General features: G+C 38.2%; 1 protein-coding gene across 1 annotated transcript in view; it reads right to left on the bottom strand.

The window, feature by feature from the left end:
- The window catches only part of SEC22A (SEC22 homolog A, vesicle trafficking protein), a 70,798-nt gene that overhangs the window by 6,930 nt on the left and 39,355 nt on the right, over positions 1-24,513 (bottom strand). The window contains exons 5-6 of the mRNA XM_004091743.3: positions 20,502-20,617; positions 6,935-7,000 (exon numbers count right to left, since the gene is read on the bottom strand). Coding sequence (XP_004091791.1) covers positions 6,935-7,000; positions 20,502-20,617 — 182 coding nt within the window. The remainder of the gene's footprint in view (positions 1-6,934; positions 7,001-20,501; positions 20,618-24,513) is intronic.

The following is a 24,513-nucleotide window of genomic DNA, read 5'->3' as shown; positions in this document are numbered from 1 at the left end:
CTGAACTTTATCAAAATTAAAAACTTTTGTTCTGTGAAGAACCCTGTGAAGAGGATGAAAAGACAAGATACAGACTGATCTGAAAACATTAAAAAAAAAAAATAGACTGGGAAAAACCCTGTTAAGAGGATGAAAAGACAAGATACAGACTGATCTGAAACAATTTTTTTTTAAAAAAACACAGACTGGGAAAGGATACCTGCACACTTCCTTTCTGACAAAGGATTAGTATCCAGAATATACAGTTGTCCCTCAGTATCCATAGGGGATTCGTTTCAGGACCTCCCTCAGATATCAAAATTTGTGGATGTTCAAGTCTCTGATATAAAATGGCACAATATTTGCATTTAACTTATGCACATCCTCTTGTATACTTTAAATAATCTCTAGATCACTTATAATACCTAATACAATGTTAATGCTGTTATACTATATTCTTTAGGGAATGAAAAGAAATAAAAGTCTGTACATGTTCAGTATGGATGCAATATGTTTCCAAATATTTTCAATCCATGGTTGGTTTAATCCATGGATGCAGAACCCACAAATATGAAGGGTCAATTGTATAAAAAACTCTTTAAGAAAAACAGTGAAAAAACAAAGAATCCAATTAGAAAATAAGCAAGGCTGGGCGCGGTGGCTCACACTTATAATCCCAGCTCTTTGGGAGGCTGAGATGGGCGGATCACCTGAGGTCAGGAGCTCATGACCAGCCTGGCCAACATGGTGAAACCCCGTCTCTACAAAAAAATACAAAAACAAACAAACAAACAAAATTAAGTAGGCATGATGGCAAGCGCCTGTAATCCTAGCTACTAAGGAGGCTAAGGCGGAAGAATCGCTTAAACCCGGGAGGCAGAGGTTGCAGTGAGCCGAGATCATGCCATTGCACTTCAGCCTGGGTGACAAAGCAAGACTCCTCTCAAAAAAAAAAAAAAAAAAAAAAAAAAAAAAAAAAAAAAATCAAAAGATGTAGACATTTCACTGAAGATAATATACACATGACAAATACATGAAACAATGTTTGGCATCATTAGCTAATGATGTTAAACAATGCAAGTTAAAACCACAATGAGCTATCACCACACACTTATAAGAGTGGCTAAAATAAAAAATAGTGACAATATCAAATGCTGGTGAGGATGCAGAGAAACTAGATCACTCACACATTGCTGGAGGGAATGTAAAATGGTACAGCTACTCTGGAAAAGTTTTTCAGTTTCTTAATAAAACTAGCTTCCTTGAGTTCTCATTGTTCTTCCATGAGTTCTCATTGTTCAATTCCCACCTATGAGTGAGAACATGCAGTATTTGGTTTTTCATGGACACAGGAAGGGGAACATCACACTCCAGGGACTGTTGTGGGTTGGGGGGAGGGGGGAGGGACAGCATTAGGAGATATACCTAATGCTAAATGACGAGTTAATGGGTGCAGCAAACCAACACGGCACACGGATACATATGTAACAAACCTGCACATTGTGCACATGTACCCTAAAACCTAAAGTATAGTAATAAAAAAAAAAACATAGTTTTAAAGTGGTAACAGAATGGCTAAATTTTAGCTAATCTTTCATCCAAGTAGATCAAAAAGTTTTAACAGGCCTGTAAAATGCTTCCACATGTTTCTAAGCAGAAAGCTGAGGATGGAAACTAAATTGTGACATTTTACAGTTTATACTGTCATTAGTATTTTGTATGTATATTTTATTGTTGCGGTTGGTCTTTATTTCAAAAAATGAGGTTTTCCACATTTTGAATGTGTTGTTTTAGCAACAGTTCCCACATTCAAAACAAATTCACAGAGTCTATTCAACAAACATGATTGCGTGCTATGTGCAAAACACTATACTGTGCTGTTATGAAATTTTCCATTTGAATTAAACTTTTATATTGGTTAAAAAAAACAAAAATAAAAAAATAAAACTACCACATAATCTGGCAATTGTAATCCTAGGCATTTATCCCAAAGAAGTGAAGACTTATGTCCACACAAAACCTGCACATAATTGTTTATAGCAGCTTTATAATAGCCAACATTTTAAAACAACTCAGATATCCTTCAATAAGTAAATGAAGCTGGACGTTGTGGCTCACATCTGTAACCCTAGAGCTTTGTGGGGGCTGAGGTGGGAGGATCGCTTAAGGCCAGGAGTCCAAGACCAACCTGGGCAACATAGCAAGACCCTATCTCTACAAAAATAAATTAGAAAATTAGCTGGGTGTGGTGACACACACCTATAGTCCTAGCTACTCAGGAGGTTTGAGCCCAGTCAAAGCTGCAGTGAAGCTATGACGGCACCACTGCACTCCAGCCTGGGTGACAGAGCAAGACCCTGTCTTTAAAAAAAAAAAAAAAAAAAGGAACAAATCATTTAGTACTACATTGAATACATATCACGGAATACTACTCAGCAATAAAAAGCAACAAATAATTGATTATGCAACAACTTAGCTGAATCTCCAGAGAATTATGCTGAGTAAAAAAATGCCTATCTGGCTCATGCCTGTAATCCCAGCACTTTGGGAGGCTGAGGTGGGTGGATCACGAGGTCAGAAGTTGCCTGACCAACATGGTGAAACCCCGTCTCTGCTAAAAATACAAAAATTAGCCAGGCATGGTGGTGTGCACCTGTAATCCCAGCTACTCAGGAGGCTGAGGCAGGAGAACTGCTTGAACCAGGAAGCAGAGGTTGCAGTGAGCCAAGATCGCACCACTGCACTCCAGCCTGGGTGACAGAGCGAGACTCCGTCCCAAAAAAACCCCCCCCAAAAAAAACAAAAAAATGCCTATCACAAAAGGTTACTTCAAATGTTGAAGCCCTTAATCCCTAATGTGATGGTATTAGGAGCTGGGGCCTTTGGGAGGTAATGAGGTTTAGACAAAGTCATGAGGGCGGAGCCCCCATAATGGAATCAATGACCATGTAAGAGGAGGAAGAGATCTCAGTACTTTCTCTGTGTGAGGATATACTGAGAAGGCAGCCTTCTGCAAGCCAGGAAAAGGGCCCTCAACAAGAACATGATCTGCCAGCATCTGGATCTTGGACTTCCAGATTCCAGAACTGTGAGAAAGAAATGTCTGTTGTTTAAGTCACCCAATCTATGGTATTTTCTCGTAGCATTCTGAACTATGCCAGTTATATACTATATAATTCCATTTATATGATGTCCTTAAAATGAGAAAATTATAGAAATGGAGAATGTGTTAGTAATTGCCAGAGATTAAGGAGGGGTTAGATTAAGGAAGTGGATATGGCTATAAAAAGGCAACATGAGGGATCCCTGTGGTGACAGGAATGTTCTGTATCTTGACTATATCAGTATCAATATTCTGGTTGTGATACTGTTTTATATAGTTTTGCAAGATGGTAACACTGGGGGAAACCAGGTAAAGGGTACATAAGATCTCTCTTGCAACTCCATGTAAATCTACAATTATCCCAAAATAAAAAGTTTAATTAGAAAAACTTTACCCATACATATATGTCTAAAACTTACTTTATAAACAACTACAGAAGCTCCTTGGCTTACAATAGGGTCACATCCTGATATACTCATTGTAAGTTGAAAGTATCCTAAGTTAAAAATGTATTTAATACAATTAACTTACCAAACATCATAGCTTAGCCTAGCCTACCTTAAACACGCTCAGAACTTTGGCCTACAGCTGGGCAAAATCATCTAACACAAAGCCTATTTTATTCAAATAAGTTCATTGTCTCATGTAATTTATTGAATAGTGTGCTGAAAACCAGAATGGTCATGTGAGTACCTGAAACATAGTTTCTACTGAGTGCATATCACTTTTGCATCATTATAAAGTAAAAAAAGTTCCAAGCCGGGGATGGTGTGTTTATACACGCTATATGCACATACATATAAAGAGAGAGTGAGATAAAGAAGGTGTTGCAAGATGTTAACAACTGATGACTCTTAAGTATACTGGTTTTTCAACTTTTCTGTAAGTTTCAAGTTTTCAAAGTAAAACATTGAGGGAACAGGAAGTCTCTAGTTTCTTCACTGATCCTTTGCTTTCCTATTTGAAATGTTCCATGCCAAGATTAATCCTATCAGGCTGAGCTCTGGGCTTCCATACCTGCATCCTGAAGAAAAAGGTGACAAACCATGTGGTAATGGCTTTTCAGATATGATCTAAAAAGGATTTAAAAATATTCTGACAACTGGAGACAGAGCATGTTATATGGCAAAACATAATTACTTAAGTTTTACTGTGGGGGAAAAAAAAACAGCATTATTATCACCCTGCTCATCATATTTAGAAAGCCGGCAGTTTCATGCCTTTCAATGTGAGGAAATTAGTTTTCTGCTTTTCTTTTTTAACCCATGAATTTGTTTACTTCTCTCAAGTAAAAGAACACCTGAGTGACACCACTCTACCATGAGGCAACTCTCAGAACTACATGGGGCTGTTCTGGGAAATGTAACAGAGGTGTGCTTATCTATAGCCTGGTAGCCACCTACTCTCAAGTCACAAAGATCTGGGTTCAAGTCACTAACAAGCTATAAGAACTGTCTATACCTCAGTGAGGAGGATATAATAGTGTATCTTCCTTTTTGTGAGGATTTAATGGTACAATGAATATAAAAGGCTTAACACAAAATAAGAGCTCAATACATTCAGCCATTATTACTAAGGATTTACAATTACTTAAGACAAAGCAACCAAAACTTGTATTTTATAAGAATGATTATTCATAAAATTATATTAAATACCTCACAGCTTTAGATAAAAATCAAATGAGATCATGTGTATAGTTATAAAATTATAACTTTATTACATTATAAAAATTATACAAATTAGGAATTTTGCCTACAGACAGCATGATATAGTAGACAGAACACAATACTCAAAATCAGAGACCCAGAGTTAAGTCCTGACTCTACCACTTTCTGACTATGTGATCTCAGGACAGTACTGAAACTGTCTGTTTTCTCACTTTAAAAAATGAGATATTATCCCTTTTGTGACAGGATACAAATTAAAATAGAAAATATATACAAGGATATTTCATAAAATTAAAGCACTATGTGACATTAACAAATCTAAGTTTTCACATTTCCTGCATGAAGTGTCATTCATCATGATTAAATCTGTCAGATTTGACAGAAAATTTCTGAAGATAATATAAATGGTTAAGAAAATCAAGCAATTTTTTGGCCGGGTGTGGTGGCTCATGCCTGTAATCCCAGCATTTTGGGAGGCCAAGGAGAGCGGATCACAAGGTCAGGAGATCGAGACCATCCTGGCTAACATGGTGAAAACCATCTCTACTAAAAATACAAAAAATTAGCTGGGTGTGATGGCAGGTACCTGTAGTCCCAGCTACTTGGGAGGCTGAGGCAGAAGAATGGCGTGAACCCGGGAGGCGGAGCTTGCAGTGAGCCCAGATCGCACCACTGCACTCCAGCCTGGGCGACAGAGCGAGACTCTGTCTCAAAAAAAAAAAAAAAAAAAAAGGAAAATCAAGAGATTTTAAAAAATGGGGCCACTAGAACTAAAATGTCTAATGTCTTTTTTTTTTTTTTTTTTTTTTGAGACGGAGTCTCGCTCTGTCGCCCAGGCTGGAGTGCAGTGGTGCAATCTCGGTTCACTGCAAGCTCCGCCTCCCGGGTTCACGCCATTCTCCTGCCTCAGCCTCTCTGAGTAGCTGGGACTACAGGCGCCCGCCACCACGCCCGGCTAATTTTTTGTATTTTTTTTTAGTAGAGACGGGGTTTCACCGTGGTCTCGATCTCCTGACCTCGTGATCCGCCCACCGTCTAATGTCTTTACATAAAAGTCAGATATATATATTCAAAATATGTCCCTAAAGACGTCCACTGAACTTTAGGTAGTCTTATATTTGCAGTTCTGACTCTTAACATTTTTTCTAATTGAAGCTAGAAAAATGTGTCACTTATAAAAACGTTAGGTCAAAAAGCCTTGCTTGCTGTAACATGTTTTAACAAAGACATTCTTTGCATTTGGGTAACTGGTAACTTCCTTTCCTACAAGTGTGCCTCCTCTGGCCATGTCACCCAGTTGCAAAATCTCTTCCCTCCTTAAGTTTCACAGTCTTCAAGTCCCAGTGAGTCTTCCTTCTCAATGTCTATTTTTTTCTATCCTCACTGCCATTACCATATGTTGGCTTTCATTACTTTCTACCTGCAGTAATAATTCCAAACCAATTTCCTTGCTTCCAGTCTCTCTGCTCTTATAGTCCATTCTATTCATTACTGCTAAATTGAATCCTAAAATCCTGCTTTTGCTGTGCCATTCTCTATTCAAAAACTTTCCTCCAATACAAAATCCTCAGCCTAGAGTATAAGCAGAAGCTGGAAGCTGAATAATCAACCACCAGAAAATCTAGTAGTATTTTTTTTTTTTTTTTTTTGAGATGTAGTCTCGCTCTGTTGCCCAGGCTGGAGTGCAGTGGTACGATCTTGGCTCACTGTAACCTCCGCCTCCTGGGTTCAAGCAATTCTCCTGTCTCAGCCTCCCAAGTAGCTGGGACTTCAGGTACACATCACCACACCCGGCTAATTTTTAGTAGAGACAAGATTTCACCGTGTTGGCCAGCTGGCCTTGAACTCCTGACCTCAACCTGATCTGCCCACCTAGGCCTCCCAAAGTGCTGGGATTACAGGCATGAGCCACCACGCCCAGCCTAGAAGTAGTCTTTACTACCCATAGGCAGATGACATACCACCACTGAAGCCTCAGCACAGGAAGAAGGTTAACATCAGGTTCACTAGGATGTATGTCCACTCAAAATGGAGATGTAGGTCACAAAGTTAAAAGAGGCTCAAATTAAAAGAGAACCAAAGAACTCAGAGTTTTAATAATTTATTTAAAATGCACAATTGTTAGAATTGATACCCGAAGTAAACAATAATGGTAAGTGTTTCTTTAAAATGTAAGAAAACGTACCTGGTAAAGGCAGGCTGCTGTTCCAAGGAAAAATGCAATGATGTAATTAAAATCATCACCATCACTCTGCAAAAGGAAAATAAAAGATTATTTTTGTTTCCGGTGGGAGCCCATTTCCAGAAACAATCCATCAAGATAGGATATAACAATATTTACACACAGTCAAAATTGTCACACACTGGTATATAAAAATTCTCAAGAGTCCTAAAATGAAAACATAAAGCACATTCTAAGACCTAAAGAGCGTGAGGTAGAGGTACAAGTGTTCCTCTACATTTTGGCCACCCCCATCAATTTCATTCCACTCAAAAGAGGAAAACCACTGGGGAAAAGTTCTGACATAATGTTAAAAGCCTCTCCTACTGCTAAAAAAATCATATACAAATGTACAACACCCCAGTGGCTGACAAAGTTACTCCGGCTCACTAGGGTCATTACTTGACTCAAATACTGACAAACTTTACTGCTAGTAGGTATATCACTGAATTGTCCAATAAAGTAATTTGATACGATTTTTTTAAAAAACTGTGAAAACTGAAAAGCTACTGTCCACTAGAGTGTGCTAAATCCCAACGAGAAAAATTAAGACTAATCAGTCTTGCATGTCATGCTAGAAAAACAGCCACCCAGAGGAAAAACGGAGGTACCTCATGCATAGAATGTCTCGGAAAAGAAAACTAATGGAGACATGTAACAACCCATGCTTTCCTATTCCTTTTTGGTTCTTCTTAAATATCTACATTATCAACTTCTTTCAATGTTTTTATATAGTAAAACATAAAGTCCGGGCAGGAGCATTACATTTATTTTTCTTCCAGGCAGGAACATTAATTTGGCCCTTTTCTTATATTAGAGAGAAAAAAAATCTCTTTATACAATGAAAATTTCCACAAGACATAGAAGAGTATCTCATCATTTCTTCATAAAATAGTATAAAGGAAAAATTCCTTTTGCACTGGTTATTAGGCAACAGAACTGACTGTAAGGCAGAGGAAAGCTGGCTTATCCTAGTGAGAAGATCTTAAAATAGGAACCACGCATCTGTCTGGGATGCTCAGGTCAGTTGCACCCCAGAGGCAAGGAAGGTCAACACGAAACCTTTCCAGTTTAATAATTCTAAAACCTTAAATAAGTTCTGCTTATTTTTTCTTTAGTCTTTTACTTTTTAAATGACCTTTTTTTCTGATTATAAAAGTTCATGTTCATTGTAGAGAATCTGGAAAATACAGATTATACAAAGAAGAAATTAATATAACCTATAAATGCCACAACTCTGGGAAAATTACTGCCAACCCTTTCATGTATTTCCTTCCAGTCTTTTCTGTGTATGTAGACACATTTTAAAAAATAGATACTTTTATATACTACTTTTTAGTACTTCACATTACTACATAAACACTTTCCCAAGACAGTAAATATTCCTCAACCACACAATTTGTAATGATTATATAACCTTTAATTGTTGGGGATATACCATAATTTATTGTCCTACAATTGGATACTGTATTTTTCTCTAAATTTAGACTTTGTAACTCTCTTAATCACTTTCTTTTCTTTCTCTCTTTTCCTTCCTTCTTTTTTTTTTTTAATGAGATGGAGTCTTGCTCTGTCACCCAGGCTGGAGTGCAGTGGCGCGATCTTGGCTCACTGCAACCTCCGCCTCCCAGGTTCAAGCGATTCTCCTGCCTCAGCCTCCAGAGTAGTTGGGACTACAGGTGCGTGCCACCATGCCCAGCTACGTTTTTTTGTATTTTTAGTAGAGATGGGGTTTCACTGTGTTAGCCAAGATGGTCTCGATCTCCTGACCTTGTGATCCGCCTGCCTCGGCCTCCCAAAGTGCTGGGATTACAGGCGTGAGCCACTGCGCCCGGCCTCTTTCTTTCTTTCTTTCTTTCGAGACTGAGTCTCGTTCTATCACCCAGGCTGGAGTGCAGTGGCGTGACCTTGGCTCACTGCAACCTCTGCTTCCCAGGTTCAAGCAATTCTCCTGCCTCAGCCCCCTAAGTAGCTGGGATTACAGGTGCCCACCACCATGCCTGGCCAATTTTTGTATTTTTTAGTAGAGAGTGGGGTTTCATCAGGTTGGCCAGGCTGATCTTGAACTCCTGACTTCAAGTGATCTGCCTGCCTTGGCCTCCGAAAGTGTTGGGATTACAGGCGTGAGCCACTGTGTCTGGCCTTAAATGCCTTTAAAACACTTAGGAGCATATTTCTAGAGTCAGTCAGACTTGGGTTCAAATCTTTACTTATAATCTGGGACACTTATTTAACTTTAATTTCCTCTTTTGAAAAATAAAAATTGTAGAGATTAAGTGAAATAACATTTGCAAATACAAAGAAAAGTAACTGGTACATAGTAAGTACTCAGAAACATTCACTAACTCCTCTCTCCCTGGGGTTACTGTCTGCGTCATTTAAAAAATCTTTAATTGATAAAGAAAAGACTGTCTACTAGCATATTATTCCATTTAATAAATATTTATTAAGCATTTACAAACCAGGTACTTTGTTACTATCCCTAGTACAGAAAAGAGTTAAGTCAGGCCAGCGCAGTGGCTCATGCCTGTAATCCCAGCACTTTGGGAGGCCGAGGTGGGCAGATCATGAAGTCAGGATATCGAGACCATCCCGGCTAACACGGTGAAACCCTGTCTCTACTAAAAATACAAAAAATTAGCCAGGCATGGTGGTGGGAGCCTGTAGTCCCAGCTACTCGGGAGGCTGAGGCAGGAGAATGGTGTGAACCTGGGAGGTGGAGCTTGAGTGAGCCGAGATTGCACCACTGCACTCCAGCCTGGGTGACAGAGCGAAACTCCATCTCAAACAAACAAAAAAAAGAAACAAAAAGAAAAGAGTTATGTCCACACCAATTTAAGGAGGTCACTCTAATTAAGAAGGCAGATATATAAGTCAATAATTACCACCCAAAGTGATAACTGATGGCACAGGTGCGTGTAGAGGATACTAAGGGAGCCCAATGGAGACACATCTAATTCTGCATAGAGAAAAAAGAAAGGCCAGGGAAGACTTCCTAGAGGGAGTAAAGCTTAACCTGGGTCTTAAAGGCTGAACCAGGTAGGCAAGGTAGGAAGATAATCAAAGGCAAAGGAAGTAGTGTGTACAGTGTCAAAGAGGGAGGAGATTAAGGTGACTCAGAGGCTTCTTGTTTAGGCAACGTGTGAATGACACCATGCACTAAGTTGGGCGTATAGGAAGAAAAGTAATTCAAGAGCAGAAAATATTGAGCTCACTGTGGGACATGCTATTCTAGAGCTGCTAGTGGGACATCCAAATAATTATATTTAGCAGATACTTCAGTCTGCTTCAGGAAAGAGGTTGATCCAGAGATCTAACTTGGAAGTCTTCTAATAGTAGTTAAATGAAAGGCCTATGACAACCAAATAAAAATCTCAATTCTTGATTAGCTCCTAGATTCGAGAGAGGAACAAAACACTATATAGAACATTCTGGGGGCAACTGTGCAAATTTGAATAGATTTTCTATTAGGTAATACTATACTAATGTTAAATTATTTGGTGTGATTAAGGTATTATGATTACGTAAAAGAATATCTTAGCCCTTAAGACATACATATTGAATTCAATTTTGGAATAAACTGAGATGATACCTACAGTATTAACTTTCAAATGACTCAGTAAAAAAAAAAAAGAAAGAAGAAAGGAAAATGGTAGGTAGGTATATGGGGTGGATGTTAATTCTGCTGTTCTTTAAACTTTTCTGTAAGTTTGAATTCTTTCAAAATAAGATGTTATGTGGTGCAGCGAAAGGAAAACGCAAATATTTAATAAAAAGTCATGCGGCCACTAAAAAGAATAGATCTCTGTGTACTGATGTGAAATAAACTCCTACATATTTTGACTTAAAAAGATGCAAATTAGTATTGAGTATGCTATCATTTCTATAAAAATTTTTAAAAGAATAATTGCATAAGTAAATATATAAATACCTATATACTAGCATAGGCACATAATCTCCCTAGAAGGATGACTCTGAGGAAGAAAATTGGGAGGCAATTACTTTTCTGTGAAAATATCAACTCTTATAGGCTTTGAAAATTTTCATGTGCATATTTTACTGTGTGTGTGTGTGTGTGTGTGTGTGTGTATGTATATATGTATGTGTATTTTTTCAAAAAGGCCATTATGAAAGTAACCAAGAAGAAGGCATGGAGTTGGAAGAATATAAAGCCAAGGACAGAATACTGGAGAATGCCACTATATAAAGGACAGGTGGAGGAAGTAAGTTGTTCAAATAAACTGAGGAATAGGAAGAGAAAGAGGGAAACAACAAAACAAAACAAAAACCAGTTTCATAAAAATGAACGGATGAGAGATTTGCCAAGAAGAAAAATGTAAATACATTAAACTATTAACAATGATTTGTGTCTATGTTTCCTGAAACAAAATTCATTTTTTGAAATTAAACAAGGAAATGTTTAAAAGGAAGAACATAATGATAGATGAGGAGAGAGGGTACATAAGATGAGACTCTAAAGAGTATCTGCTGTATTTGGCAATTGAAAGGATACTGGTGAGCTTAATGGTGGATATCTGAGAATTACAGGAGCAGAAAAGAGATCATAATAGACTAAGACTTATAGGTGAGAACTGAACAATGAGAACACTTGGACACAGGAAGGGGAACATCATACACCGGGGTCTGTCGTGGGATGGGGATGGGGGGAGGGATATCATTAGGTGATATACCTAATGTAAATGACGAGTTAATGGGTGCAGCACACCAACATGGCACATGTATACATATGTAACAAACCTGCATGTTGTGCACATGTACCCTAGAACTTAAAAAAAAAAAAAAAGAAATAGAGGGTAAAGGAACAAGACAACAAACGTAGTCTACTCTCTCAAAAAATTAGAAGAGAGCATATGTAAAGAGGCTTTTTTGGTTTTGTTATTGTTTGCTTTTTAAAGAACAGCAGGGCTGAGGGAAACGAGCCAGTAGGGAAGCAGCAGATAGCAGATGAAATGTAGGTGAAGGAATAGCCAGAGGTTGGAAGGTGGGCAGAGGTTAGGAACAGGAACAAAAGTGGGAGTGGACAGGGGTGGGGAAACACAGACAGGAAGGAAGGCAGAGGAGAGGAAGAAGAGGGCAGAGGTAAGGAGTTCCAATACAAATTTTTATGAATGTCACTATTCACCTTTAGGGGATACTAGAGTACCAATGTATTGCTCTGAAAACAAATAAAGGACATTTTCTTTTAAAGATGAGGATGGGGCCAGGGGCTGTGGCTCATGCTATGATCTTAGCACTTTGGGAAGCCAAGGTGGGAAAAGTGCTTGAGGCCAGGAGTTTAAGACCAACCTGGCCAACATAGCGAGACCCTGTCTCTTTAAGAAAAAAAAAAAAGATGAGGATGAAGGTAAACAAAAGCCTCATATAATGGCCACACAATGTATTAGGAGGATATTATAAAAATGTTTATAATAATTAGGGAATATTTACTTTTTAATATTAAGTGAAAAAAAGGACATAATGGATACATGTACATGTATGAAAATCTGGGGATAATTTTTATTCTTTATACATTTCCCCCAACTCTTTTTTATGTTATTTTTAGTTTATTTATTTCTAACTTTATTTTCTTTCTCCATTTTTTAATGTTATTTAATCTTTATTATCTTCTATTTCATGGCACTGTCTTGTATGATCCCCTAATTCTTTAACAATGAATTAGCATATAATCAGAAAAAACTTTTATTTCTTTTGAAAGAAAGTAGGCACCACATCTTAGCATAGATATGTCACTAAATAAATGAAAAAGTTCTGTTAAGTATTAGCAGGGACATAATTTCTTTCTTTTTTTTTTGAGATGGAGTCTTGCTCTGTTACCCAGGCTAGAGTGCAATGGCACGATCTTCGGCTCACTACAACCTCCGCCTCCCAGATTCAAGCAATTCTCCTGCCTCAGCCTCCCGAGTAACTGGGATTACAGGCACCTGCCACCGCGCCCAGTTAATTTTTGTATTTTTAGTAGAGATGGGGTTTCACCATATTGACCAGGCTGGGCTCTTGGCGAGGCTGGTCTCGAACTCCTGACCTCATGATCCACCTGCCTTGGCCTCCCAAAGTGCTGGGATTACAAGCATGAGCCACCGTGCCTGGCCAGCAGGGACTAATTTCTTTAAAAGGTATTAACAAGTCTATGGGAAAGAAGATAAGAAATAAAAGCAAGTTGATGACTTCTGCTTTGTAGAAGCTTTTACAAACAATTTTAGAATCAGAGAAATCTTAGACTGTCTGTCCTAAGACCTAAGAAATGGTCCCTGGGCTTATGTAGTCTAAAACCTTCATCTTGCAGAATTGCAAGATGAGATACAAGAAGGTAAAATAACCCATGTAGGGTCACAAAGTTACTGGCAGATGGGACCCAGGTATCTTAACTTCCAGGTCAGCATTTCTACTGAGATATCAGAAGATTCCATTTTTTTTCTAATGTGCCATATGCAAATTATTTCCAGGTTGGTATTAGCCTAATTAATGTAATTGTTTCAAGGTTGATCCTTAAAGAAATACATGTAATATAAGCCAATGTGATAAAAACTTATGCCTTCATAAGGTATCAATTCACAAGAAACTTATTACCATCTCTAAACTCAGAGCAAAGTTAGGAAGTGAAAATAATCTAATTTATATAGTACTGTGGACACCAAAATAAACTTATGAACTTAAAAAAACTATACCCGTCCTAAGCCTCCCCAGTCTAAACTTAGACACCAAGAAAAACTTCAGTGCTACATATCTGAATAAATCCCTTGCTATCACTCTATGAGGCAGTTAATAATCTGGAAGAAACAAACTTGTGCTGAATCTTCAAACACCATTAATAACATAAAAGAATGTTGATTCATGTGGGTCCTCAAATTTAAATGAGCTTCAAGATACTAGAGATAAATGTTGCAATCATTTTTAGCATTCAAAAAGAGTGTTTAGAATTCATGGCTTTAAAAAAGTAAACTTTAATGTCTATATATTACTCAAACTCAGGAAATACACTACATATTTTCAGTCAGATCTAAAATTGTAATTCCCAAATAAGTCCTTTGCTCTTAAATCAAGTATCAGAGAAGCAGTAAGCCCACTCAATCTGGGGTACTGCCCTTCCCCCTCCTCTATCACCATTGTGATATGAATAACACCATTGTAGGCAACTTCAAAATAGATAAAACTTTAAGTCCTGTGCCCTGGGATTTGCACTCAAGTCTTCAGAGCAGACTACCTCAGAAAGTTCTACCTTTACTAGCCAAAAATTATCTAGAGTGACATTTGAGATTATTCCTAATGTAAAATGTAATGATCAACCATAAAGAAGGCTAAGAGTATGTCTTAAGACTAATCGCTTTAGTGAAAATAAAAAGGATCTTTTATCCAATATAAGTTGTGAACAATGATAAAAAGAGACTTCAATAAGGGAAAATTAAAAGTAAGAGACCTCAGGTTCCCAATTTTGTAAGTATTTTCTTTCGGGTTAAGTCGGGCGAAGGATGTACTTGGAAAATTACTCTAGTCTGCACTCCTGAACCTATCTGGTTTAAAGCTCTTAAGTTTATCATTGTGTCCATTTACATTCTGACACTTCATTTTCTCCTTTTGTTCACTTATCATCCATTCCATCTTTTAGGACACAGAATCTTTACAAAGCAGATAATTCTAACACTATATAGTGCTCCTTCATTTATCTTCACAGTGGGAAAAGGAAAGGAAAAATATTTCCAAGCACAGTCACTTACCAGAACATTGTACTCAATGCAGATATAAAGTCCTCAATAACTGGAGCAATGGGAGTTCCTAACTTTTGGTCAAGTGGATTTGCAAAGGTACTGATTTTCATTTAGGTGAGAGGATCAGAATTTGCTGGAAAATCTTTTAAAACTACCTATGAGTGACAAACTACTTGTGGACCACAGTATCCCCAACTTTGCATTCTGTTGTTTCCTCGCTCCTCTGAGCATCACTCTCTCAGGAACCTCAGCTACTAAATGAGCGTATGTGGAATACTTCAGGGTTATGTGTATGGGTTATGGCAGAACAAAGACTTTAAGTGCTAAGGGAACACAGAGGCAGGTACCAATGCCCTCATTTTCCAGATAGCTAAGAATCCCATATGAACCAATTTACAGTTCCCTGCATCAGGTAAGCAAGAAATGTCGGAGTAATTTAGTCTAAGACAAAAGAAAGGATTCTGTATCAACCATCGGAAACATACAAGCCTACACACAGAGTTCCCAAATTATAAATGACCTGCTAATAAAAAGGACCACTCTAACCTTTTCCCCATTCATAACTTATACCCCACGCTTCTTTCACACTCCACCACCATAGTTGTGATGAACTGTTTTAAATAAACAAAAAAAACAAAAAAATCTCTTTAAGTTTCTAGGGAAACTGAAATCTAACATGGGGCAGGAAGAAGTTGCAATGCCCTGCAAAATATTCAGGCTCCCCCACAAAAATATTTACCTTTACTTTGCTTGAAATGTTTGTTGCTTAAAAATCTACTAATTAAGTTAACAAAAGTTGTCTTTTTTTCTGCTTACATAAGAGGTGCTAATAAATATTTATTTAATATGTGGGTGAAATATTCATGATTCAAAAATTAAAAATAACATATAAAAAAATACACATAAACATATACCAGGAAAAGTCTCATTCCCACTCGATTTTCCATCTGTCCAGTTCCTAACATGTTCATTAGTCTCTTATCTTTCCAGAGTTTCTTTATGCAAATTAAAATACATTGTTATTCCACCAAGCTATCCTAGGTGAGGAGACTTGGGCTGACCTGGCAGGGACTAGTGGGTGCTAGGCCAGAGGACCTGGTCTGGCTGTCTCTCACTGGCTTTCTCAAAATGGCCATTGTTCTGAGAAGGCATACATTTGTACATGTAACCTTGAAACATGAATTCCTGATTTCAGGCTCCATTATGGCTGGGGCTTTACTATCCTCACCTGGCCTGTGTGTAGGGGAAGACTCAGTCCCTCCATAGGAAGAGAAGCCCCAATCCTCTGCTTCCTTAGAGTGGGCTGGGCACAACAGGTTCTACTGTAACTGCCAAGTGGAGCAACACCTAACTAAAGAATATCAAAACCCAGAGTGAGAACATTCCTCCCTTTCCAGTTTTCCTCCAACTTTTTTTTCTTTTTTTTGAGACGGAGTCTCGCTTTGTTGCCAGGCTAAGAGTGCAGTGGCGTGATCTCAGCTCACTGCAACCTCCGCCTTCCAGGTTCAAGCAATTCTCCTGCCTCAGCCTCCCAAATAGCTGGGACTACAGGCGTGCGCCACCACACCCAGCTAATTTTTGTATTTTTAGTAGAGACGGGGTTTCACCATGTTGGCCAGGATGGTCTCGAGCTCTTGACCTCATGATCCACCTGCCTCGGCCTCCCAAAGTGCTGGGATTACAGGTGCAAGCCACCATGCCCAGCCCCTCCAACTTCTTATTATGGAGAAAGTCTGTGTTTTAATGATGGATTTTTAAAATAGACTTTTTAAGAGCAGTTTTAGGTCTACAGAAAATTAAGCAGAGAGTTCCATATATTTTTCTTCTCCCCTCTGCCCCTGATTCCTGACACAGAGCTCCTAAAACTCTTGTAAATAAACGTGCTAGGAGACTCTTGTTTCCATATTTGGTCTTTTTTGTTTTGTTCCCTATATGTGGTCATTGACCCTGGTGTTGACACAGAGCTACTGAAACCTTTGTAATTTCTTGAGTGATAAGAGCATCTGAGGCTGGGCAAGGTGGCTCACACCTGTAATCCCAGCACTTTGGGAGGCCAAGGTGGGCGGATCACTAGAGGTTAGGAGTTCGAGACCAGCCTAACATGGTGAAACCCCATCTCTACTAAAAATACAAAATTAGCCGGGCATGGTGATGCACGTCTGTAATCCCAGCTACTCAGGAGGCTGGGGCAGGAGAATCACTTGAACCTGGGAGGCAGAGGCTGCAGTGAGCCGAAACCATGCCATTGCACTCCAGCCTGGGTGACAGGACGAGACTCCATCTCAAATATATATATAATATGATAAAGAAACAGTATCTGACACAGAACTCCTAAATCCCTTGGAGTTTCCCAGGTTATAAGAGCATCTTTTATGCTAATCAGGCAATTCTTGGTGAGATCCTAGATGGGGGCTGGTTACCACAAAGACCAAGCCATGATTAGAAGCTAATAACTTTAAGTCCTACTCCCACCCTCCGGGGAGGGGAGAGAAACTAGAGATTGAATTAATAATCAATCATGCCTATATGAAGAACCCTCCATAAAAATCCCTAAAAGATGGGGTTCACAGAGCTTCTGGGTGGGTGCCATGTGCCAGGAAGGTGATACACTCCAGCTCCATGAGGATAGAAGTTCCTGTGCTCAGGACTCTTTCAGACCTTCCCCTATGTACCTCTTCATGGCTATTCACCTTTATTCTTTGTAATTTCCTTTATAATAAACCAGTAAACATATTTCCCTGAGTTCTGTGAACCATTCTAGTAGATTATTGAATCCAAGGAGGGGGTTGTGGGAACTTCCAATTGGTGACAACCTGAACTTGCAACTAGCATCTGAGATGGGGGCATTCTTGTGGGACTGAACTCTTTACCTGTGACGTCTGGATTAACTCCAGGCAGACAGTGTTAAAAGTGATTTGAATTAAGGGATACCTAGCTGGTACTGGGGAATTTGTGAGAAAACATCCCACACATCTGGTGTCAAAAATGAAGTTCTGGAAGTATTGAGAATCCTGAGAGTACAGAAGCAAACAGTCTGTTTTTCCCTATACACCGGGACCTTGCTTTTCCATATGAACTTTAGAATCACTGTTAATATCCACAAAATAACTTGAAATTTTGATTGGGATTGTATTGAATCTATAGACCAAGTTGGGAAGAAATGACACCTAAACAATATTGAGTCTTCCTGTCTATAAACATGGAATATCTCTCCATTTATTTAGATCTTCTTGGATTTATTTGATCAGCTTTATCATTTTCCTCATGAAGATCTTGTATATACATTGTTAGATTTACTCTGAAATGTCTCTTTTTGTTTGGTGTCACTATAAATGGTATTGCATTTTTAATTTCAAATTTTAATTCTTTGTAGGTATATAGGAAAGCAATTGAGTTTTGTATATTAACCTCATATCCTGCAATCTTGCTAATAATTACTTATTAATTCCAGGCTTTTGCTATTGTTGTTGATTTTGGGCATATTCTACATAGAAAAAGAATTAACAATATCCTACTTAGTCATGTCATCTGTGAACAAAGACAGCTTTATTTTTTCCTTCCTAATCTGTGTATCTTTTATTTCCTATCCTCATCTTATTGCATCAACTAGAACTTCCAGTATGATGTTGGACAGAGTGGTAAGTGGGGACATCCTTGCCCTGTTCCTGGTCTTAGGGGGAAGCATCTAGTTTCTCATCATTAAAGATGATGTTAGCTGTAGGTTCTTTCAATAGATGTTCTTTATCAAATTGAGGATGTTTCCCTTTATTCCTAGTTTGCTCCAAGTTTTTATGATGGATAGGGTTTGGATTTTGTCAAATGCTTTTTCTGTACCTACTGATATGATCATGTGATTTTTCTTCTTTAGCCTGTTGATGTGATGGATTAATTGGCTTCTAATGGTGACTAGCCCTGCATACCTGGGATAAATTCCACCTGGTTGTGGTGTTAATTATTTTTGCACATTGTTGGATACAATTTGACAGTATTTTGTTGAGGATTTTGTATCTATATTCATGGTCTGTAAAGCTGTCTTTTTAAAATGTATAATAGGCTGAGAAATCTCAGAGCTACCAGTCAGTTACACTTAAGTGGTAATTAGTTTAATAAGATTATTGTTCTTCTGAAACCTAAAACTCTATCAACTGCAATGAGCCAGAGACACTACTGATCAGAGGGAAGACAAGGAACAATTAGGAAACAAGGTAGGCTTTAGCCTGTTGCAGTATCTCAAAAGCACGAAAGCTGTAATTTATACTACTTTCCTCAGTTTTTAAGTTTTAAATCAGAGGAGAAGAAGGAAATCAGCCCAAGAAGAGGAGGGATATAATATCTGAGTGCCTGAAATGAAATAAATTATTGTTCCCTTAAACTGGTTTTGTGAAATACAATAGCCTTGTTTGAATTTTAACTTAAAGGTAACACAGTCTAAGCCCCAGGTTCCATAACTTGTATACTGTTTTATAAGTCAAAGATAGTGAGGCTCTGTGGGGGTCAAGATTTTCTCTACCCAAGCCCAAGCCTGCTTCACCAACAACTCTTCATACTCCTATACTACTGTTATTTCTACTACAATGAGTACAAAAAAAAAAAAAAGAGTATCTTATTTATAAGCTTTTCCTATCAGCAGTCTCCAAATTGCCTTTGTTTCTTCTTTTTGTTAGGTCATCTAAACAGCTGAAAACTGAACTCCTGCTGGAATAAATCTGATGTGGTGTGGGGACAGGAAACAGAACGGCCAAGGGACGGCAGCCAGCTGTCCTGTGCCTAAAAGAGGAGAGGAGCTTTAACCTGTGGGCAAAGGGTGTTTGGAAGAGGAACTAGGAAGTCATAAGAAGTCCTGTCCATCTCCTTTAGGAACAGCTCTGCTGCTGGAACCTGTGATGTCATCTGCTGTTGGCTTTACATGGCTAAACGGATGCAGAAAGATACCCTCTGAGGGGTCCCCAAACTAACAGCAATTTAAAAACAGAATATAAAGTATGCTGAGTGGATTTTTACAAATCGTATTCTGCACTTACTGCTGACCAAAAAAAGAGGACTGATTCATAATGTGGGAAGGTCAACAGTTCTTCAGAGAAAGTGAATAGAAATAAGGGAAAGGAAAGCTATGCAGTCTCAAATATGCTAAACTTAAAGAAAATTTCAAAAAGTTTACAAAAAACATGAGAAAAAATTAGTATATTCTGATAGCGATAGCTTCTGAAAGGAACTCCACTTGAAAATGAAATAGCTAGCAATATCTGAATAAATTTGTGGTTTTCTAGGAAGCTCAAGTTTTAAGAAGCCACTAACAAAAAAAGAAAAAGGAGCAGATGAACTAAGGAGGGAATAAACAGAAGTGGAACAAACACAGCCCACGTGTGCCCTCTTCATTCTTCCACTGCTCTTTGTCTGGTCAGATCTTTCCAGGGCCAGCTCAACTCTCCTCCACAAAACCTTCCTTCTCCAATCCTGATATACTGACCTCTCCCCCTTCCCAATTCTGTGTATTTGGCAATTAGTTCCTTGACTCCCCAGTTCAACTTTCAGTTACGAGACTGCAAGGCCTATGTCACACACATCTTGGGGTCCCCAGGGTGCCTATAAATAGTGCCTCCTAAAGAGCAGATGATAAATAAACAGGTGCCCATGGAATCAAAAAAGCCAACCAGTGTTTTCAGAAGGAGGCTAAAGCAGATATAAAAAAACATAGATTTTGAGCATGCACTGTAAATTATACTAATACCCAATCCAATTCAAATCAATTATGTAACAAGTAGAATGAAAAGGCACAGTCAACTGAAATTGCAAAAATAGCACAGTACCTGCAGGAGACTTTCTATAGCATGAAAGCCTCGAATTAAATTCAGAGCTCCACATAAAAGACTAAGGATAAATCCTACAATCCCTGACAGAGTTGCTGGTTCCAGTCGCTGGTGAGCTGGAAAATAAAAGAAATAGTTAGAAATGAACACCAATACCTCACAAAGATGAACTTATGTAAAACAGAAATTCACTGCTCAACTTAAATGGGTCAAGCAGATACTTCATAGAATTATTTAACACCATATATTCACAATTAAATACTGTTATAAAATGAAAAATGGTGACAACATAAAAGCTTCATTTCCCTGAAAAATTAACTTATTTTTCTCTTTTTTTTCTTTTTCTTTTTTTTGAGACAGGGTCATGATCACAGCTCACTACAAGCCTCAAACTCAAGGGCTCAAGCGACCCTCGTGCCTCAGATTCCCGACTATCTACAATTACAAGCATGTGCCACCGTGCCTGGCTATTTTTTTCTTGAATTTTTTAGAGACAGGGTCTCACTATGTTGCCCAAGCTGGTCTTGAACTCCCGGCCTCAAGTGATCCTCTGGCCTTGGCCTCCCAAAGTGCTGGTATTACAGGCATGAGACATTGCATCTGGCCTTTCTCTACGTTTTTAGCAAAGACATGTAACTTGCATTTGGGATAGACAGTGCTAAGGGATGCTCACAACTGGCAGTAAATCATTTGGAAAAAACCTTACTGCGTAAATATGTCTACTGTTTGCAAGTAGGTGAAAGTATCTGTAAAGGTGACTTTGCTTGGAAATTCATTGCATAATCGTACTTTTTCTGAAAATGCTTAGGAAACATTTTTAAGTACAAACATAGCTTACTTTTAAGCAAAACTTTCCCTTATCTGGGTTCTAGGGCTATAAATATCACCGGATACATGTGAAAGCTCATATATAATCAGCAATCTGAACTCCAAAACAGAATGGAGTCTTACAGCTATGAAGTTCCTGGTCCTCTGAATAATACTGGAAGGTAAAAATGATAAAACACCAGCTGAAGAAGTGACCATTTTATTTTCATAAATACATTCCCTTATCTTCCAGGGCTTCGGCAGCATAAAGGTTATACAATAGCTTCCCTTCATCATTATCTTACGCTTAATGGAATTAACAACAGGGTCTACATGAAAACACAAAATTAAATACATAATCATCTAGACCTCAAACGGGAGACAGAAGGAAAGAGAAGACAACAGAATCACATTTAGAGTATTTTATTTAAATCACTGAAGTGTAAATGCCCTAACAATTAAGTTAATGAGGTGGAACATTAATATAAGGGCAGGTTTAAATCTCTGCAACTTATATTCCGCCATTACAGCAGAACACCTTCCCTAAACAGTTATAAAAACACAAGAATCTACATATCACAAAAAAGTATTTATTCCACAAGTTCAGCAGAAAGTGCTTATATAACATTTTCTTAAACTTCTCTGGTGCCCAAGCTGCCTGCTCTCAATCAATTTCCTTGATATTTTAATATGACAATAGAAAATTAAATGTCACTATTCAATATTGCTTCCAAGTGTTATATCAGTGAACAAAAAAAATTTCACGATTTAAAAATCTATCTAATTGGTCTATACATTTAAAAGCATAAAAGCCTTTAAAAAGCATAAGTCTCCTTTAACAAGAACACAGTACACCTTTGCTGAGGGACGGCTGGTGTTGTGCCAAATCACTGTGGGGAAGAAATTCTAGAGATTCCCCTACTTCCACCCCCACCCACTTCCCAGGTTCTGTGGCTTGTACCTTGAGAAGTTATCAAGAGAATATTCCATCTGCCCACAACATAAGAAGGTGACATTCCTTAAGAATAATTTCTCATTTTAACAAGCTGAACTAGATATTTAACCACATTTTAATGTATTAACTATTTATGCTATTTTTTTTACTTCAGTAAAACAGATTTTAGATCCACTATTATCCAAAAATGCTTAATTTGGCACCATTCTAGGTACTATAATATTCGGTGTACAGTATTTGTAACAATAACAAATGAGAGAGGCACTGTAGAAAAACAATAATTTTGCTGAATCCAAAGCAGTGTCACCTGGTCAGTTTTTGTTTTGCTTTTGTTATTATTGCCTTCTGCTACAAAGTCTTTTCTTTAGTCTTCTTGAACCCAAGGATGGCATGTCGATAACAAAATTAAATGTTTCTGAAAATGTACCAATGGTTTATGGAGACTCTGCAAAAGTTCCTAAAGAAGTAAGAATAAACCCCTTGGAACCAAAGGAACCAAAGAGCTATTGGTTACAGTAAATTAATATATTTATTCAGTAAATACTTTCTGGCATGGTTCTGTGCAAGATGCTATGCTTTAGAAGATACAAAAATTGAATTACATATTCTGCCCTCAAGGCACTTCTAGTCTTTTATAAAAGAGATAAAACAGATAAGTATATGAAAGTGATAAGCATTCTAAGCTAAAAGAGGCAAGGAATGATGAAGTGGAAAGACAAAAGTAGGGGGAGGGTGGTCCAGAACCAGGAAAGATCTTTGAAGACAGATAAAATGTAGTCAGGTACAAAGGGGAAGAAATGCATTCCATGCAGAGTAAAGAATGTGAATGTGATGGAGATGGAAATGGGAGAAACGAGTAACAACAGCATCAACAACTACTACTTCTATCAACAGTGACTGTTCTCAACACGCCAGGCACCAAGTGCTTTATATACTTGGTCTCACTTTATCCTTCCAACAACCCAATGCAGTAGGCACTATAATTATCCTGGGTTCCCCCCCACCCCCCAGAATAGGAAAGGTTTAGGGACATTACATAATTTACTCACGGGCACAAAGTAAGTACGTGAACTGGGATTTAGATGATTCTGGAATTCATGTTCTCAGCCATTCTGCTATAGGGCATTGCTAGTGGTTTGGTTTGGTTTGGCTCAAAGTGATGTTTGTGACAAGTGGGGAGAAATATGGTCAGAAAAGGGAGGTGGACACAAATTGATAGATAGTATACAATTCTAGGCTAAGAATTATGGAAAATTAGACAGTGGGGAACCACTGAAGAACAAGATTCTCATATGATGAAGGTTATACTTAAAGAAGATTCATCTATTAATGGGTTGTAAAGAGATCAAAAGTAAGGGAGGGAGAAATAATATTTTTCTGAGTACCTTCTCACTAAGCACACATTGTCCCATTTACCCTTCAGAATGGCATACTTCATGAGGTAGAAATGACTAACTTCTCTGTGACTGAACTGGAATGACTAACTTTTCTGTGCCTAAACTTTCTCATCTGTAAATTAAGATTAAATTATTTTACATAAGTCAGACAGCCAGAACGGCCATCTTCACAATTAGCACTTAGGTCTATCTGACTGCAGAGCCCATGCTCTTTCTACAGTTCTACATTAGGAAGTTTGTGGGAGAGTCACTGCAAAAGACTGACTGAAACCAGGGCCCGAATCAGAACAGTCACAGTAGAAATGGGAATCTGAGTGCTTGGGAGTTCATTAAAGAATAAAGCTAAAATTAAAAAAAAAAAAGAAATGGGGAAAAAGAAAGAAGCGAGATGTCATGGAGATTAAAATTATTAGACTTGGCAACTAATTAGATGTGGCAAACAAAAGGGGAAAAAAATTCAAAGAAATGTTGAGGTTTTACCTCTAGGTGATCGGAAAGATGAGAGTACTTAGCAACAAATCCACAGGAAGAAACTTAAGTTTGATAAAAAATGGGGACATTTTAAACGTCATATTTGAGGTGATGGTGGGTCGTGTTTAACAAGCAACTGAAGAATGGAATAGCAGTAGAGCTGGAGAAGCAGACGAGGTCTGCAGCTGAAGGGAAAGGTTTAAATGAGGGTCAAAGAAAGAAGCAGGCCAAGGAAAATCCTTGGTAAACACCGTCAGTAAGGGATGGAAGAAGAGTCAGGGAAGGCAGATGCAGGAGAATCAAGAGAAACCTAGGAAGGAGAGACCATCAAGAAGAAAGACATGGCTAACAGTGCCTATAGATAGGCCAAAAAAAACTGACC

The sequence above is a fragment of the Nomascus leucogenys genome, chromosome 21, assembly GCF_006542625.1.
Source record: "Nomascus leucogenys isolate Asia chromosome 21, Asia_NLE_v1, whole genome shotgun sequence".
NCBI lineage: Eukaryota > Metazoa > Chordata > Mammalia > Primates > Hylobatidae > Nomascus > Nomascus leucogenys.
The sequence above is the reverse complement of the archived record's forward strand: the minus strand, read 5'-3'. Positions and strand labels throughout refer to the sequence as shown.